Below are 20,047 nucleotides of genomic sequence, written 5' to 3' on the forward strand. Positions count from 1 at the left end.
ATACACCACAGGAACACATACATAAGATCTTTCACAGAGCTGGCTGCGGTTCAGACACACACAGACAAACAGGTTTAGCAAGTTCTTTAATGAAGTATCCAAACATTCAATTTGACTCTCTTTGATGTTCTTTTTCTGAGCTTCTCCTCTTTTATAAACAAAACCAAACTATGTCCGATATGCACATCACAGGGTGAAAGAAAACGTAATCGCTAAGCATTTGCAAATATTAGCTTACATCATTTTGAATAACTCTTCCAAACAGGACAAGGAAGAAAACCTGAACAACATCTGAACAACATTGACTAGTTTGTTCACTATTTAAGAAAACAAATCCTCATCGACGCCACAGATGTTTAACAGTAAACAAACCATTCCGATTAAGAAATCGAACCCAGAGACACCTCAGCAATTTTTCACAACCTACTTTCACGCTTCAGTTATGGAACAGTAAGCACCCGTGACCGACATTCGGGCCCTCAGAATTATCCTGACGATAAGAGAAATTCATGATTCCTTCAGGGTGAGGAAATACTCAACAAACAAATGAAGAATGATTCAAAAGTTTCCAACTCCAGCATAGATTCCAATTACACTGGATTTATCAATTATTAATCGAAACGCAATAGGATTGTTTGAGGCTAGTACACTAATATAAATTTTTCTTAGTAAACAATACAAAAAAACAAAACAAGGAAAGGTCGGAAGAGGCCTAGCTTTTGTTTAAGCCACTTACCAGCAATATTTGTGTTGATTATGAAAATTTCGAAGTATGACGAGATGCCTAATGTTAAATAAAAGTTGTACTTCCTAAAGAAAAGTTTTAAAGCAAACTCACCTGATGGAAGCCCAGGTAGTCCTGTATAGTTGGAGACGAATAAAACACGTAACCTTCGGCGGTGACAACCAGAACAAAGCCATTGAGGGCCTGAAAACAAAATAAGACAAATATGTGTTAAAACATGTTAACAACAAATTGCACGCTAAGTCAAAGCTGAATGGAATGAATTATTTCATAAACAAAAACAGAAAGGTTCGTTCTGGTTTGGTTTATTCCCGGTACGCATTGTGCGATTTTGGGCTGTCCCAGACGAAAGATGACCAATCGTGGCGATTTCTGTGCCAGTCGTGGCTCCTAAATGGTGGTCCTACGTCAGTGAGAGGTTCAAAGATGGCTGTTGTCACAGTCTTGCGACCAAAGATAGCCAGCGATAATTTTCTGACTATATCAGAAATTTAGCATGATCATCTCACAGTGTGTTTGCTGCTACGACCAACATTTACTGACTAGCCAATAAAAATGCAACATGAAATGGCGTATTGATCAACGCGACATGGCGCTAAAACTTAAAACTACTTGCCTCAACTCCATTTGCAAAATTGGCATGTCAAGTTGGCCTCTTTTCCCTAGTCATGACCGTGTCCATATTCTCCTCTTTCGCTCACTCCTCTTTTTTTCAGCGGACATAAAAAACACGATTGCCGAAATGCAATTCATCTTGCTCTATTCGTTTACCACTAGCGCATGCTGATGACGTTTTATATACTGACGTCTATACTAACTTGCGTCGTAGCCTACGATTCAATAGGCGTCATCATCGCACAGTCTACATACATGTCGTACCCAAGTTTATTAGATCCATGTCGTACAGTGTGAATTGTAATGGATTGCCGAAATCGCACAGTCTGTAGCAGGCATAATGCAAAACACACAGCGTCTGGGATTGTGAGTGAGTGTAAGACTGTAGATGGGTGGGGGGGAATGGGGCCATTTTTCTTCTTTTACATCTTTTTTTTTTTTTTTTTTTTTTTTTTTTAAGTAAACATCCCATGTAATTATCCAGGCTTTTGTTAAGGTGTTGAACATGACAACAGACAGGGGGTGAATATCGCCGCTAGTCACGCACAGGAACCAACAGCCCTCAAACAATGGTGAGAGAGAGAGAGAGAGAGAGAGAGAGAGAGAGAGAGAGAGAGAGAGAGAGAGAGAGAGAGAGAGAGAGAGAGAGAGAGAGAGAGAGAGAGAGAGAGAGAGAGAGAAAGAGAAAGAGAAAGAGACGGAGATGTGGCTGAAAAAGAAACTCACAATATTTGTAGGTGGAAAGCAACATAACATTGCTCAACAGCGGAGAATCTCAATTGCTCAGACTTCATTACATTGCACCAAGCATGACAACAGCTACAATAAACAAAATGTCAACCCAACTTTCCTCCATGAGTTTATGACATGGAAGCTTATGTTAAGTGTTTTATTTGAGCGGGTATAGATGGACTTTATGGCTACTGTTTATTTTAATATCCTTCCAAGGAATCAGGAAACGATCACACTTTTACCTGCTATGCACACACACAAACATAATGGGAAATTACAGACTTCTTTGCGCAGCCCAGAGTGACAGTTTGCATAAATAAATAACGAGGGAACAAATGAGGATACACAAAAGTGAGGGATGATTTAGAAAGCATAAAGATGCTTGGCAACGACTTTTCCTGAAGAGGTAGGAACAGATTTAAGACCGCTGCGAATAGCAAATCGATCTGACCTTAGATTGACGTGACGAAAGATGGGAAGACCTCCCAGAAGATGATTCTTATCACTCACACACAAACTCACAAAAAGATCCGGGCCATTTTAGGTGAGAAATGAGGTGCAAGGTGTTTATAAAATGTGTTAATGTTGAGTGTGAGCGTATGTAAACAAGTGGGAGGTTGTTATGAAGATTCCTGGTAATTCTGAAGAAAAGAGATCAAGGAATTGGCGCATTTTCATGCATTTTACCTGCAACAACAGGTCTCCCTCTGAGAAATTGACTCCATCCAGACTGGTGGCTGTCTGTCCATTTCCTCCAAATGTCCCTGTCCGGTCACTTAGCCATCCATTTCCTCCTGTCTTTTTGACTGTGGCTAAAGCAAAAAGAGAGAGAGAGAGAGAGAGAGAGAGGGAGAAAGAGTATGGTTACTAAAAGGTTACCATCATGAATGTCATTCTGTGCCGGTTTGATATGGAGATTGTTTTTGTAAGATTTAAACCATTCTTTCAGACAAATAATATGAAATAATCCATTACTTCAAAATAGTCCATCACCATGGATGGAGACAAGCCAAAAAGCATTCAAATAAAATAACTTTACAGGATTTTGAGCTATGTGTTTACAAAAAATGTAAAAGTTGCCACCAGCAATTCATCATTAAAGTTGTACATTTTGCTGAAAAATCTATGAAAACATCACATGACCAAGCAGAACGTCGCTACCCTTCCACTGTGAACTCAGGAAGAAACTAGGACTAACATGATCAATCAACGTCATCAACAGTTTCCTCTCCAGATGTCTTGACTCTGTATATTTTTGTTGTTTTTTATTACTTGCCTTCTCACTCTCAACATGTACCAAGCAAAAATGTGTTTGAAAACAAAGGCCATTATTTACAAGGCCAGTCTAATTTACAAGGTGCTAGTCAATTAAACAAATTGTTTATTAGCTAAAGCTTCTTTTGTTGAACATTTGTGTCTTGCCCATTTTGGTTACACAAGCTACAACATCAACATCACGTCCAAGGGCAACTAAATGGTACTAACATGTTACAAATCAATAAGGAACCGCTGAGGTAAACAATGAAGTAAACTATGAGGCAAAGCCAGTGGTAAAATCTGATGTAAACTGAAGTCTGAGGAAACATTTCAAGTCAACTGAGGTAAAATGTGAAGTAAGCTCTAATGCAAACCTGCGAGGTAAAATGTAAAATGCGTAAAATGTGTAAAGTAAATTGATAATTTTTTTAATTTATTGAGGTAAAATATGAGGTAAATCATGTAAACTAAAGTTTGAGATAAAAAAAAAAAAAAAAAAAAAAGGCAAACTCTGAGGTAAAAAAAAAGTCAGTCAAACTGAGGTAGAATCTGTGGTGAACTAAGGTAAAATATGAGGTAAATGTGAATTAAAGTTTGAGACTTTAATGAGTTAAAATCTGTGGCGAACTCTGATGTAAACTGTGAAGTGAGCTCTAAAATAAACCCGTAAGACAAAAAGTGAAGTAAACATGCAAAATCAGAGATAAATCTTGAGATAAACTGAGGTTGAATCTTTGATGAACGGAGGTCAAATATGAGGTAAATGGGGTAAAAATCTGTGGTGAAGCTAAAAAGTAAGGTAAAATGAAAAGTGAGGTAAACTCTTAAGTAAATGAAAGAGATGTGTAAAAATGATGTGAGAAATGAAAGTAAAATATAAGGTAACTCTGATGTAAACTCTTTGGTAACCCACTACCTCCTTTAAGGTAAAATACGAGGTAAACGTTGTGGTTAACTCTGATGTAAAATCTGAGTTCACTTCTTGAAGCACAGCAATGACCACACTGAACATGTGACAGAGACTTTTTTTTTTATTCCTGCTCTCAGAGAGAGAGAGAGAGAGAGAGAGAGAGAGAGAGAGATGGATAGATGGATAGATAGAGATTTCAACACTTTCACAGCTTACAGGACGTCTGAACAGACACACACACCAACACTCTCACTTCACACACAGCAATTTTATGTGTGAGAAAAAAACGTACAGTTTTCTAAAAGTATACAAAAGAACCTCAACTGACATCATTAAGAATAGCACAGATAAACAATTTTGCATAATTTCCAGTATCAATCAATGATTTCCAGTTCCAAATACTTGATTATTTTTCTGTGGTTTTGCCATATTTTCCATACATTCCATTTCAGTATCGCTTAATTTTAAATTCACATCACTAAATGAATGCTAAACTAACTGATACATCACATCTCTAATGTTTATCGTCAAGTACGTGTTAGACTTTAGTTGGGAGGTTTTTTTGTGTGTGGAAATGTCTAGAGCTAGGCTAACGCTGAGCTAACATAAGCCCGTGGGTGCGGCTCGCTAAGCCATTTCCTCCCTGACCGGCGCAGATGCCTTGCTATTTCTAGACCTTATCAAAAGCTCTCTATCGTAACCCTTGGAGGAAAAAAAAAAAAAGAAGGGAGGGGAAAAAAACGAATAAGAAGAAGTGGAGGAGGGGAAAGAACAGCGTTTTTCTACTAAGCACCAAAAATATCTCCCCACAGGACACAGATGTTGAGAGATTATTTGGCGAGGGGAAAAGCCGAGGCGAACTCAAACCACTTTAAACATGGACTGCTGATCGGTCTGGCAGTTTAAATTGCAAACGAATGTAAAAAAAAAAAAAAAACTACGGAAAAGAGAAAAAAGGAGAAAGACAGAGACAACAACATCGTTCTGTATAGACGTTCACCACAGATCTTGATGAAGAAGTAAATAGGGGTGTAATACAAACTCTGCCACCACACCAAAGAAATAACTACAGTACGGACAGCAAAGAGAGCGAGGGGAAACTCTTGATGAGGAAAACAGACCACTTGGCCCCTAGCGCTTGCTAGGCTTCTGAAGCTAAAGAGCGCAAGCATACACAAACCGAGGCAGCTGCTCAGGAGTCTCGGAGTCTACTGACACACAACAACTCATTGACAGAACTACACACAATTGTGAGCCAGCCAAAACGAGTTTGCGTTTGGCTTTGCCCCTGTTGAAACCTCTCCGACGGTCTGAACGTTCCTGGCACGCAAGTCCGTCAAACATTGGCAGCGTATTGGCCGTGTGGTCCCGTTCCGACTCTGTATTTAAAACTCCAGTCTTTCATAAGCATATCGGGCCTGTTATTAAAAATGGAGGTTTGTGGAACATCTATGTAATCATGATCCACCTCTTCATGGATCACACTGACCTCCACTGACCTGCTTCCAGAGACGAATAAAATGATGAAGTCCGGTGGCCGAGTGGTTATAAGCTAGACACACACACACACACACACACACACACACACACACACACACACACACACACACACACACACAACTTGAACCACCAATCTATTGCCGTCTGTTCATCTGCCATTACAGTAATTCAACACACATGGCCCCTCAATGCAACCACGACGTGCTCTTTCCCTCGTGTTTCCTCTCTCCTTCTGTTGTACGTCTCCCTTATACCCTTCAATTTCGTATTGGGGATCTCTCGACCGCAATCTCTAAACCCGTTCTCCACTCGCCGTGTGTAACTGGAGAAAGTGGGAGGTTTAGTGGGTATGGTGATCAGGAACAGGATGAACTTGTCTAATATGGGTCATTAAATCTACCGAAAGGCCAGATCGGCCTGGTGCCTCCCACTTGATGAGCTCATCTTTTATCTGCCTTTCATCTTTTCTGTACTATTCTTTCTTTCGACATTAAACTCTCAGTAATTGTGCTCAAATTAAAGCAGATTTGAATGCAAGCTCGCGGTTGATTGTGGAGGACTACACCCTTCTTTGAAATACCAATGATACCCAGTTACAAGGAGGCTTTTTGACCAGGAGGTCAAGAACATCTCGACTTATACTGACGAGTGTTTTTTAACCAGTTGTAGAATGCTATTACTGCCAAAACCCTGGACTAGTGATGCATGAAATTACCAGACAAAAAGTTCAACCGAAATTGAAGTTTTCATTTAGCCAATAAACAGAACTGAAAACAAGTTTCAGTAATTAAACTTGAGTAATTGGGGAATAACTCAGTATGCTGTTCAGGGTTTTGTGTTCACAGTTGAAAAACCAGTCATAGTGATGTTTTTCAGCCACCTCTCAAAGAAATGTAACATATTTCTGCTAATCTAGTATCATTTTAGTCATGGTGTAGTGTGTCCATGCATTTACCAGCTGTAGCTTGCATGAAATGTTAAGTGCTTCCCCAATGGCTCATTGTGTCTGTATCAGTCAGTGATTTCAGTTTATGTTTCTGTCAAATAAAAAAAATAAAAAATTTTTTTTTTGCTGTTTCAGCAGCCAAAACTTTCTATACAGCACTACCTTGAACATTACCTGTCATTGGACTACTGCATAAACTTTAGCTTTTTTAGTTTTTAGTATTATCTATAGCAAGGTTCCTCAAATCCAGGTCTGGAGGGGGGCACTGTCCTTCAGAGTTTAGCTCAAACCATGATCGAATTCACCTATCTGCAATTTTCAAGTAACTCTGAAGACCCTTGATTAGCTTGTTCAGGTGTGTTTGATTGGGGTTGGAACTAAACTCTGAAGGGCAGTGGTCCTCTAAGGGTACGATTACACAACAGCGATATGCTTAAAACGGAGAAGTTTTTCCATTGAGTTTTCCATGTACAGACGACACCATTGTCAAAACGATCCCCATTCACACGGATCCGCGGAAATGAATAAAAACCCTGTATGCTGCTGCCACGCCATTAGATGGCGACGAAACACTATAGACACGAAATACGCATGTGCATGACGTCAACGTCTTCAGAGATTCGCGTTTTTGTTGTTTACACAGAGAAAACTTGCACTTTGAAACCTGTTTTCAAAACTTAGCGTTTTCAGTCACCCAAAACACTGTTGTCGTTTAAACGAATGGCCAAAACGCAAAAAAAGTGTTACGTTTTTAGTTAATCCCTAAGACTGGATTGGAGGAACCCTGATCTACAGTATTATCTAAGAGAAACCTAAAACAATGCAAAACGCCGCCGAATAATGTTATAAAAAGAACACACAATCTCAAAACACTCAGGTACTAGTCGCCAAGGCTTGACATTGTCAAAATTGTGGCCAGTGAAAATAACTTTGGAAAACCACTAGCCACAGTTGCTGTTGAGGCTGCTGTCACTATAAGACCTGACACACGGATCCATTATACTGTAATATATGTGTTTTCTTTCCCAACTGTTTATGTTCACTTAAAACATAACTGACTGTGTTTACGTTAATACTCGCCAAGGTGGGTTTGTGTCAACTCGCTGTCGGAGAGATGAAGGCATTAGCGAATCGTGAAAACACAACACATTCTGCTGGACGTGCAGAATGGATAGTGTCTGGATAGTGTCTGCCGCTAACGCGAAGGGAGGCACACTGTGTGTTCCTGAGGGTCCAAGGGAGTAAGAAATTAAGACCGAGAGAGAGCAAGCGAGGGAAACCCACTGGGCTCTCGTTTGGCCTGTGGTTTAATAACCTCGCGTGCTGAGAATGACTGCATCCTTGACAGCACCTGAACCCTATTAGCTAACAAACTGGACCACTTCCCAGACGTTTACCAATCCTTTTCTTCACCTCCCTTGACACTGCGAATGTTGGTCTATATAAATTATAATCTCTCCTTCTCTTTGTCATTCTTTTTCTTTCTCCCATTTATTGAAATTCATAAATACGCAAACCTGTATGCAATGTGAAAAGCACAAAATAAAAGCTACACTGTACTGTACAAAATACGCAAACCGAAACAGCTCTTACGTAAAATCTGTGGAGACAAGTTTCATAGCTTAGAATTTTTTATAAATATTTAAAAAATAAATAAATGGAGAACAAGCAGTCTTTGTCTGCATGTACAAACACATAGTTAACGTTAACACGCTCTTGTCAGGTATCAACATTGCTCGAGCTGTGTTTTAACACTTCATGATTTTCGGGGGAAGTTTTTCGAAATGCTGCCAAGTTGTTTTATTGCGTTGTTTGTATGCACTATAATCGAACGCAAAGCGAACACAGTCGATTGATTTTTATTAAACATAGATAACCTCAGCATTCAAAGAGTCTTAGGCTATATTCTGGCAAAATATGAGGTTCTGTACATAACTGCACACACTGCACCCACCCACCGGGATTTTAAAGGCTTTGAAACTCCAGTGCTGAATTGAGCCATTGTTTTTTACGTTGTCAGAAAAACCCTGACTTTGACTTTGATTCTCTCTCTGTCTCTGTGGTCGGAGGCAGGTTTAGACTTGAAGGTATGAGGATTGTGGTATCTGTGTCTTCCAAGATACCTCTCTCTCACACACACCATCAGCAATCTCTCCAGTTTCTGTCTTTTGACAGAATTCCAAACACGCGTTTTCTAACCAGGCCTAATTAAAAGTCTATGGGGGATTTAACACTGATGCTGCTGTTTATTTACACATGCAAATGTACAAAAAAATGAGGGAAATTTCTAATCTTGAGGGAAAGTTGTGTCTGGATATATGCCTGGTTATAATGGTTTTCTCCATCATTTAATATATAACTGAAGTCATTATAACATCTGATTTCTGTGGGTGGGAACAGCAAAACATTAATTGCGGCAAGCAAATAGCACTTTTTGCCTGCTGAGTTTTGTGAAAAGATGAAATCTCTAATGAGTCTAATTTACAGTATACTGAAAAAAGACAAATTAATTCATTTAAATAAATGAAATACATTGATTAAACAAAATCACATTTTTAAATATTTTTTAAGTAATTTATATGTACTCAAAGCAAAGTGTTATTTTAGCACAGATTTTTGTGAATATAACGAGCCTAATTTACACAGAAAGAAGGCATGATTATGCTGAAAAATTGCAAATTATTTAATTAAAATGAATAAACACAAGTTAAAAACACGCAGCGCAGTATTATCTCAGTGCTCTGTTTTGTGAAAAGTTGCAATCTGTAATGAACCTAATTTACATAGAAAGAAGGAATGTTTGTGTTAAAATAATTACAAAATAAAATGTAATAAATTTAGGCTACATTTGATATTTTAACATTAAACACTTTTAAATATTTTATTTTAAGTAATACTTTTAAAGAATGCTTGTTCATGGTAAAAAATAATGAATTTATTTCAGTTTGAATACATTAAATAAGTTAAATGAATAAATGTATTTAAATCAAATACGTATTAAACTGAAATGCTCACAGTACAGTGTTATTTCAGTGCGAGGCGAAGTCTGTGCCTGAAGCGATGCGATAAATTCCATCTGAAGGAATTATGAAAGGTCACGACCTTTGCGTGTACATGTTTGTGTGACCCTGATGTCATCTTGACAGAGAACTGACCTGGTATTTCAACCAATCAAATGCTTGTGACAAGCATTATCAAAACATGCCTTACTAGCCAATAAATCTCTCTAGCAGTAGTAACGGCAATAATGGTAGTAGTGGAAGTATGCTATAGCAGTGTACACTAATATTTTACTGTCGATTTGTATTGTTGTTCTTGTGCTGTTCTTTCAACACTCTTTCAGTAAAGTACGCTATGTTGTCATTCTGCACATGAAGGGATAAACAGACAGTGAGAGCAGAGCAGGAAGTGTTGTGTAAAAGAGAAGGGGTGGAGGGGGATCATGACACTTGTACAACTGCTTCACTGTTTACATAGCCTGTTTTCTGTCAGGCAAAAGCATTAAACTTGAATTGGCCCTCTTTGTCAGAGAGACAGAGAGAGAGCACGGCCTGAATGTGAGGAATGTTTCTGTCGAATGTAGAGTGTAAATTAGGCCATCGTCATATTCATTCATACTGTATATTCCACAAAAGCAAAACAATTTATAGATGAATATATTCATTGTATGTATTATATATATAATAAAATAGAAATATAATAAGAAATATATTAATGATAATATATTTATTAAATAACACATTCATATGTGTTCACTTAGTCAGTGAAACTAACATTTTAGTTGAAAACAACAATAGTATATTATAATAAATTATATATACATTAATGCATACATATACATTATATAATATATTTGAATTATTATATATTATTTATAATATATTTTATATTAAATATTGTAATTTAATTGCCAAAAGTAACACTATGACTAAGAAAATACACACACACACACTTTGTACATATTACAATACACATATACATATTATATATCTATATCTAAATCTATATATATACCCATGTTGTTCCGAATATAATAATTTTTTCTTCAAAATGTATTATTAGATAATTCAGATGGGCTACAGTTCATTTTTATAGTATGGCAAAAAATCTGATCGTTGGTACATTTTACCAATATTTACCATAATTAATAAATATGAAAATTATTTACAATTATTAAAATTTTCGAAGAAAAACATTTTCCTTATTAAAAAAAATTAAGCTACAGCTTGAAAAAGGGGGGGGGGGGGGGGGGGGGGGCGTCTTGTAATCAGAAAAACACGGTATACGATACATTATATATATATATATATATATATATATTTATGTATTAATTAAAATCATTATGAATTAAAATTCAATATATTTAACTATAAAATAAATATATTTATTAAATGAATAAATCTTGATTAACACTAAAAATAAATCATAATTAAAAAATTATTATAAAATAATATTATATCTCCACAAAAGCAAAAACTGTTTTGCTCTCAGTCTCTCCCTCCCACTCTATCTGCTGTGGACTCCGCTCATGCCCGCACAAACAGACTTGACCCTTGACCTCTGGAGATGAAGCACGGTTCAGCGGTGCTGTCGGGAGACGTCGCACGGTTTATATTCTGCTGTGGAGTTTGTGTGCGTGGGAGATGTCTGTTTAATTTTGCTCTGATCGCTGTAACCGTCCCATAATGAAGGGCAAGCTCTCGACCCCTCGGTTAAACAACCAGAGGCCTGAAGTTTATGGAGGCATTTATCAAGCTTGTATGTTGATTAATTCAATGAATGTTAAAACAGTTTCTGTCCCTAAACGTCACAATAAACACAAAACAATGTCAAAAGTCTGTCTACAAAAGTCTGAAGTGCTGTCGAAAACATCTCACTGGAGAAGTGAAAGTGGGTGTTTACTTTAACGTCTGAAAAAGCAGAAGTTCACAAGAACAAAATGTGCACAGACTGACGTGGTTTCGGTGAGGTTTAGACTTTGTTTGTTTAGGGTCAGGTGGGATATGGTCGGGTGATTCGTTCAGAAGGTCGACAGAGTTGGTGTTTGTGTTGCGCATCGAGCGAGGGAAAGGCCTAAGGGGCGCCAAAACAGAGTCAAGGAGGAAATCTGTGTGTGTGTGAGTGTGTGTGTGAAGAATGAAAAAGGGCGACATTCTTCCATCCAGAGATCTTAGGGTCTCAACATTCAGAGCGGGAAAACCACATCCTGAGATTTGTTCGCAGCAATTACATTGATAAGAAGACTGCCAGCTGGACAATAACTGTTGTTGAGATGTGGGGACAGCAAATAGAGGGAGAACAAGGGTTTTTGTTCCAGCTCTACACACACACACACACACACACACACACACACACACACACACACAAAATAAAAATAAAAATGGGCGAAACTTTTGGAAGGAAGAATGGATAAGTGACAAGTTCTGCTAAAAACTGAAAAAAAAAAGTCTTTGGAGATCCACTTCTATAATCTGTTTCATTAAACTATTACATAGGCTTTAAACAAATAAATACAACAAAATAAATAAATAAACAAAAAGACACTGCTAAAAAACGTATAATAATAAAAATAAATTACATAATTATCTACTGAATGCTTTCATGTCTTGCCTTACTGAAAAAACAAAAAAACAAAAAAACAGGTAGATCCACCATAGGTTTTAAACAAATAAATGAAACATAAAAAACAAAACAAAACAAAACAAAAGGAAATGCTACAAAAATCAAATTTAATTAAATTTCCATAAAGTTTGCATGTCTTCTCTTGTTCAAAAAACGGTAGATCTACCATAGGTTTAAAAAAACACAACAACAACAACAACAACATAAAAACATACAAACAAAAGGAACTGCTACTAAAAAACATGTCTTGTTAAAAAAAACAGGTAGATCCACCATAGGTTTTAAACAAATAAATACAACATAAACAAGCAAGCAAACAAACAAACAAACAAAAGGAACTGCTACAAAAAAAAGTTTCCATTATGTTTGCATGTCTTCTCTTGTTCAAAAAAAAGGGAGATCCATCATAGTTTTTAACCAAATAAATACAACATAATACACAAACAAACAAATAAAAAGGAACTGCTAATAAGATAAAACGATTAATTAAAATGTTTAAGTAGTAGTGAAGTAAAGTAAAAAATTCTAAATCAATTAAAATTGCATTTGTAGTACGTTTCCTGGAGACACTGTGAATGATTCATTGCTGCAAGTTATTGTTTTTCTATCATTTTATACTATTAATATAAAAAATAAATAATGTTTTTGTTATTAATATTTCTCCCATTGGATAAGTCCATTTTACACCATCAAATAAAATTCCACCATATGTGTCATAATCCATTCGAAAATATATATATCACGGAAGTAAAATGAGATGTATGTGAAAAAAAAAACGTCACTAGACGACTAAGTGGCTGTTTGTCCAAAGAGAAGTCCGAATTAACGCCGCCTACCGAACCATCTGTTTATGCAATAATCCACACTAGACCATTTTCCATCGATGGGTGTGTAACGTGATCATAGAGTACGTTGGATGTGTGTGTATATGAATGTATGCACAAGCAGCTGGAGGTAAGTTTACATGCGCGTCAGACTCCGTAATAAACGGCCAACATTACACTTAACGCTGCGAGCCAAAGCCAACATCAAACCAACACAAACGGGCGAGAGAACAAAACAAGGGCAAGCAGCGGCCTGCGTCTCAGAGAGAGAGCGAGAGATGGACAGATATTGGATTGGGACGCAGCCAAGTGTGTATCAGTCCTGGCTTCCCGTCAACGAAACCCAACAGAAAGAGTCGCGATCCGCAGGTGTTGAGTCAGGTCTTGTTTTTTTGTGTGTTATTAATATCTCTCCAGAATTTCTCCGGGAACGTCTGATAAGCCGTCGCATTTTTTGCAGCGAACGTTGCCATTTTGGCAGGAGTTGAGTCAACCGGACGGCCGTTCTCTACTGTAAATCACCTCGTGGCACGAAAATGGGGAGAGATAAAGAAAGAGCGCCAGAAAACGCTCTTGACCGCACGTCGGAATGGAAAATGCGGCTGAAAAGCGAGCTCTCTTTTTCTTGGCAGCTTCGCTCTCCGCTCGCTTCCCTGCTGCTCTTAATTACCAAACTCCATATCCTTGTGTAACCAAACCCTTCTCTCCCCGACCCCTTTCCTCCGCCACCTCCTTTCCCTCCCCCTCTATCTGTTCTCCTCCCTCGCTGGCCGATCTCCGTCCCAAAAACTTCGGCAGCGGTTGCCAGGGTTGAAAGTTCGCACGCTCGTTCCTCACGCAAGGCTTGGGCTCTGCTTAGTTCTCACTCAGCACTTTTACACACACACAGTGTGTCCTGCTCCAATGTCCTGCTCCATTCTCAAAAAGCAGTAAATTCCACACTACCGCCAACACACACACTTCTTCCTAAGCCCGGCTGCAACCATGCAGCTGCCAGCCAGGTAAACACACACACACACACACACACACACTCACAAAGCAGCTCATTGTTGCAGGAGCTGGCCTTGACCTGTTTAATAAAGACATGCTGGGAGAGGGAGAGAGGGCAAAGCGAAGAAAACGAGAGCGGGAAATGAAAAGGAAAAAAAGAAGAAGAAGAGCAAATTAGGAGAAGGGAGGATAAAAACAGCATCTTTTCCTTCCTTCACCTGGATGTTTGTCGACTCAAGTAACTATTGTTCAAATGCTGCTTTTGCCTCTGGTCAACAGTCTCATTTATTGCAATATTTGTTGGCTAGCTACAAAGCAAAATAAATAAATATTGCAGAAACTAAGATTCAATAAATAGTTTTGCAATTTAACTTAATAGCATAGAAAAATAAATAAAGTATTCATAAAATACATCTTTGGCCTCTGATCAACAACCTTGTGTCATTGTCATTTTTGTTGACTTAATTTTATACTACAAAATATGGATCTGCAAAACTACATATGTAGTGTTTATATATATATGAAATGTGTTATACTAAATTATACTAAAAACAATAAATATAAAATATTTATTAGGACTGCCCCCTGATAGTTGACTAACCATTAGTCGACTAGAAGAGGTTTGGTCGACCGACATTTTATTAGTCGGTTAGTCAAAGAAAAAAAAAAACCTCCACAGGAAGTGGCGAAATCGCGCAGTCTGTGATGGACAGATCGTTAACGGCAGGAAATCCAAACATTCGCCTCGCAGACATGTGAAATATATTAGAAAGCTTGAAATTTCTACTTTTAAATAAACCAATTCTATGGGATCAATATCCCGCCAAATGCATTGCGGCCACGGATCAAAAAATAAGCGTGATTCAAAAATGTAAAAACACATGTAAAAATATATTGCACAACTGAAATATAATAATGCAAAATGATCAGAATAGCAAACAACGTGGTCACGGTCACGGATAGAAAAAAAATATATAATAAGCGTGAATCAAAATATAACAAGCATGAATAAAAACTTTAAACACATAAAAAATTATTTTGCACGAAACTTAAACTTATGTTCATGTTTTCTTTAAAATGATGTTTTCCTTGGTTTTATTACTCTGTACTTTGTGCTCTCTTGCATTTTCTGCTCATATTGAATTTTTTTTGGACGCTTTTGCTATTTTTCTCTTCGCTCCTCTTTCCATGTTCTGCGCTTGCTCTTCCAAATGTTGCAGTTCGAGTTTCATGTAAATTAGGGCGGGCTTAAGCGTCACCATTGGTCCACTAGTTCTAGATTGACAGCTCGTCCTCTAGCCAATCAACCAAAGAGGGGAGTTGACGTCACTCCAATGCGACTCATGGCTACTGATGCTATAAACGCGCGATAAGTCGACTACTAGAAAAATCGAATCCTAATATTTACACAAGAAATAAAGATCATGACTCATCCCTAATGCAAAAATGCAACAATAAAAAAATTGTCAGGGGAAAACCATGGAAGACGTATGTAAATACAAAATACTGGAATTCCATGGAGTTTCACTTTTGAGAAGAGAATTTCTGATTCACATAAACTCCCCACCCACTCCTCATTCCTGGGTGATTTTCCCAAACTGCTTCCTGGTCATGCTATCTGCGGCCAGTCAAATTCTCCCAGGGTTTCTTCAGAAAAACAAAACGATATCTTTAAAACAAACATTACATCAGATTAGTAAGAAAAAACTTGATTGTACTCGACATAGTAAGTGCCATTGGCTTACTGAACGATTTCAAACGAGTGTTTTTTAGTTTACACAACAGCTCAAATGCTGTCACACAATTTGTACTTGCACTACCATTATATGTACAAAGCCTGTAGTAATTTAGGAACTTTGTAGGAAATTTGCATGTTTGCCAAGCATTGATGGAACATTCCGGTGACAATTTACAATTACCGTACGAACTGTTTTAGGACTCTGCCAGGGTGAGATCATCAAGTCGCTGGCAACCTCCAAAACGCATAAACAGTGTTTATGTTTCATAACAAACTTGCATTTAAAAATCAATCCATCCATCTCACCCAATGAAAACACCCCCTCTCAATCTCCCTCTCTCAACTGCTCTTGTTTCCTCCCTCGACCTCTCTGTCTAAATAAACTCTTAACACGCAATGCTACTGGCAATAAAGCCACTTCTCAGGAGAATCTGCCAAACACATCATTCATCAGAGCAAAGCGATAGAGAGAGAGAGAGAGAGAGAGAGAGAGAGAGAGAGAAAGATACACACTCGGCCTCTTATTGCCTGGGCCTTTTTATTTACGATATGCACACGCACACTGCCGCAAAATGACTGTCCTGGATGTTTTCTACAAGGCTTTCTCATGGCCAGGCCCTTAGAACATGTGTATTTATGTATGTGTGTGTGTGTGTGTGGGTGTGGTTTGGTTTGGTGGGCTTCAGTCTAGTGAAAGCTACCATGGTCAGGATGTACGCCAACTGCAAAGTTGCAAAGTAGTCTGGATCCTGACCACACACCCAGAGTTCCTCCTAATAACGCAGAACGCTGCGGAAACGCTTCCCAGAAGTCTCTAGAGAGCAGGGGCGGCGTGCCGAATACTGAAACGTCCCGGATTATTATAGATCAACTGAAGAGATGAACAACAGGTCGCTCATTAAATATACAAGATCTTGCCATATTCCAAAGACTGAATCACTTTCACTCACTCACGCTGTAAGTCATGCTAATCTGCAGTAAAGAGGCATGTAAGGTCAAGAAATACACAACAAAATGTTATTATAATAGAGAGTTTCACTAAATTCTTACTGGATGAGATGCATTAAAGCTATTGTAAAATGCAAATATATGCACAGTAGTGACAGACTGATAATACTAAAAATATATATTTAAAAGTAAATGGAAAAATGTACAATAAATACATGAAAAATTATACAGATTTTTAATTGATTGAACTTACACTAATGTTCAATAAATAGTATTTATGTAAAAACATTCCATTAATAGTTGTTTTTATTCATACTTGTTCATTTAAATGAATAAATAAGTAAATAAATTAAAATATTCCACAATATGTATTTATTTAATAGTATTTACTTTCAACCAAAATTGTATAAATAGTTCATTTTTTTATTGTATTAACTTTTTAACATTATAAAAAAATAAACATAATTTAAAAAAAAGTAATTATTTAATACACACTGGTTAAATACACTATTACTTATTAAATATTGCTTTTTTAAAATTTACTAAACATTATTTACTTAGACCAATGTTCAATAAATAGTATTTATTTATGTAAAACCAATATTCAAAACTTTTTATTTAATTTTTTTTAAAATTATTTTATTAATGTTCAAACATGATCTATTTCTGAACACTGGTATAAATAAATAAATAAACTGAATATTGTTTTTTAAAATACTGAACATTATTTACTTAAGTTCAATAAATAGTATTATTTATAATTTTTTTATTATACATTTTTATTTAAAACCAATTTTCAATAAAATGTTAACTTTTTAACGTTGAGTAAATGTATTTAATAAATATAATTCATTTAAAAAAAATGTGCTAACTATTGAATATTGGTATATATAAATAAATAAATAAACTACGTATTGAACATTTGTGTTTTGTATCGTACTGCTATTGGCGCCGTTTTATAAAAGCAATTTTAAAGTGGTTTTCCAGTGATTACAAGTGTAGGAAGACCGTAGGTAAATCACTGTAACGGCCACAGCCTCGAGCGGCTTATTGCTTTAGGAAATATTTGCACATCCTACACGATCACACAACAAAGAAATTACCAATATCGATGTCATCAAAATCTCACAGCTCCATCATCCTAACTAGAATTTTCCCGTTGTGATGCGTTGGTTGCCAATTAACCTGTGAAGGTTTGTTGCTAAGGTTACGAGTGTCTAAATGTCAGTCTGATACAGGTCACTTCCTGTGTCAGATGGGAAACTTGGGTGTGACGTCAGAATTTCGCTGCACAGAATAAGACAATTCTTCGAAACAAGAGCATGGTGTGGGTTGGGGTTAAAGGTTCGCGTTTGATGTGTGTACGATCAGATGTCACGAATGCATGTGTGCGTGTGTGAGGTTGTTGATGAGACCAAATTGGGCGCTGGTTTTGTGTGTCGGTGCACATGCACTATTAGCGGAAGTGGCGTTAAGTAGAAGTGGAAGTGCCATCATAGAAGGGACAGGAGCCACCACCGCATTGTGCCCTGCACTAAAAGTAAAGGCCCAGACCGCAGAAGGCACTCGGGGGCTTCCCCTTATGTGGTTCGGCGCATTTACTGAACCGTCGAGATGGTGTGTGCCAAACACACACCATTTGTATGCATGAGTTAACAAATATGGTCACACATACAGAGTGACACGCTTCTAACAACAGAGACATGGTAACCGCCGCTTCAAACTCCCCTGAGTGATGCAACTAAGGCTAGAAAGGTCTCCATGGCAACCGCCCTTGGCAACACGACATAGGCACCAGTTAAAACAAAACCTCCAGGCGACTAAGACAGTTTCACACATTCACTCACACACACACAGACACACACTCATCCTGTGGCACAAAGGTTATAACAGGTTAAAAGAGTTTAGTATAAACCAGTTTATTCAATGAATCTTATGAATTATACCATGAATCTCAAGAGGTTTATGAACTCATACATATTAACTCTTTAATCAAAAAAAAAGAAAAAAAAAGTTTTATGCCTATATAATATTAAATATATTATATTAAAGCTGCAGTCCATAACTGTTTTGTGATCAAAATTTATATAATGAGCGAGTACATCATGAATCCATTTTCCAAACCGTGTTTTTGTCTTATCCTGAATCACTGTACACCAATAATAAATGTATATATATATTACACATATGTGACCCTGGGCCATAAAACCAGTCACATGGGTCAATTTTTTGAAATTCAGCTTTATACATCACCCGAAAGCTGAATAAATAAGCTTTGATGTATGGTTTGTTAGGATAGGACAATATTTGGCCGAGATACAACTATTTGAAAAATCTGGAATCTGAGGATGCAAAAAATCTAAACATTGAGAAAATCACCTTTAAAGTTGTCCATTAATGTTCGCGATTGTGCAGCATTCACTCACACAATAAATGTTTTATATATTTACGGTAGGAAATTGACTAAATATCTTCATGGAACATGATCTTCACTTAATATCCTCATGATTTTTGGCATAAAAGAAAAATCTATAATTTTGACCCATGCAATGTATTGTTGGCTATTTCCACAAATATACCCGTGCGACTTGTGGTTTTGTGGCCCAGGGTCACATATTAAAAATAAAAATAAAAAAGATATTATGCCACTATAAATCGCCCCACTAGTATTATTAAAAACATGTAAAAAAAAAAAAAAAACAATACTTTGTCTATATGCCCAAATAAACTTAGAATGCACTCTGAATTACCATTGTGTATGAAATGTGCTATATAAATAAACTTGCCTTGCCTTGCCTTAGAATAAACAATATTATTTAAAACTTTTTGTAAGTGTACTCTAATATACAATAACGTATGAACTACATTACAAAAATACATTTCAATGTGTAGTAATTTGTACCCAAAAAATTAATATAAATTACATTTCTCCAATATAAATATATCACCACTATATTGAAAAATAATTATTCTCTCATATGTAATACATCTGAGCTATACTCAAAAATACATTTAAAAACACTTTTAAAATGTAAAAATTAAAAACTAACTATAAAAATTCATATTAACTACAAATACTTAAGTATAATAATACTATAAATAAAATGACAACGCAAATCAACGTATCTTTTTTTTTCTATAACTGATAATGCTGACATCCTTGACAGCTCTGGCAGGTTCTGCTTTGCATTTCCTTTGCCGTTTTGTCTTTGTTTACTTT

At 36.9% G+C, this 20,047-nt stretch overlaps 1 protein-coding gene across 1 annotated transcript in view; it reads right to left on the reverse strand.

The window, feature by feature from the left end:
• ahr2 (aryl hydrocarbon receptor 2) overlaps positions 1-20,047 on the reverse strand; it is a 61,172-nt gene that overhangs the window by 8,635 nt on the left and 32,490 nt on the right. The window contains exons 3-4 of the mRNA XM_082139660.1: positions 2,780-2,904; positions 839-928 (exon numbers count right to left, since the gene is read on the reverse strand). Coding sequence (XP_081995786.1) covers positions 839-928; positions 2,780-2,904 — 215 coding nt within the window. The remainder of the gene's footprint in view (positions 1-838; positions 929-2,779; positions 2,905-20,047) is intronic.

This window comes from Leuciscus leuciscus, assembly GCF_965113295.1.
Source record: "Leuciscus leuciscus genome assembly, chromosome: 15".
Taxonomy (NCBI): Eukaryota; Metazoa; Chordata; class Actinopteri; order Cypriniformes; family Leuciscidae; genus Leuciscus; species Leuciscus leuciscus.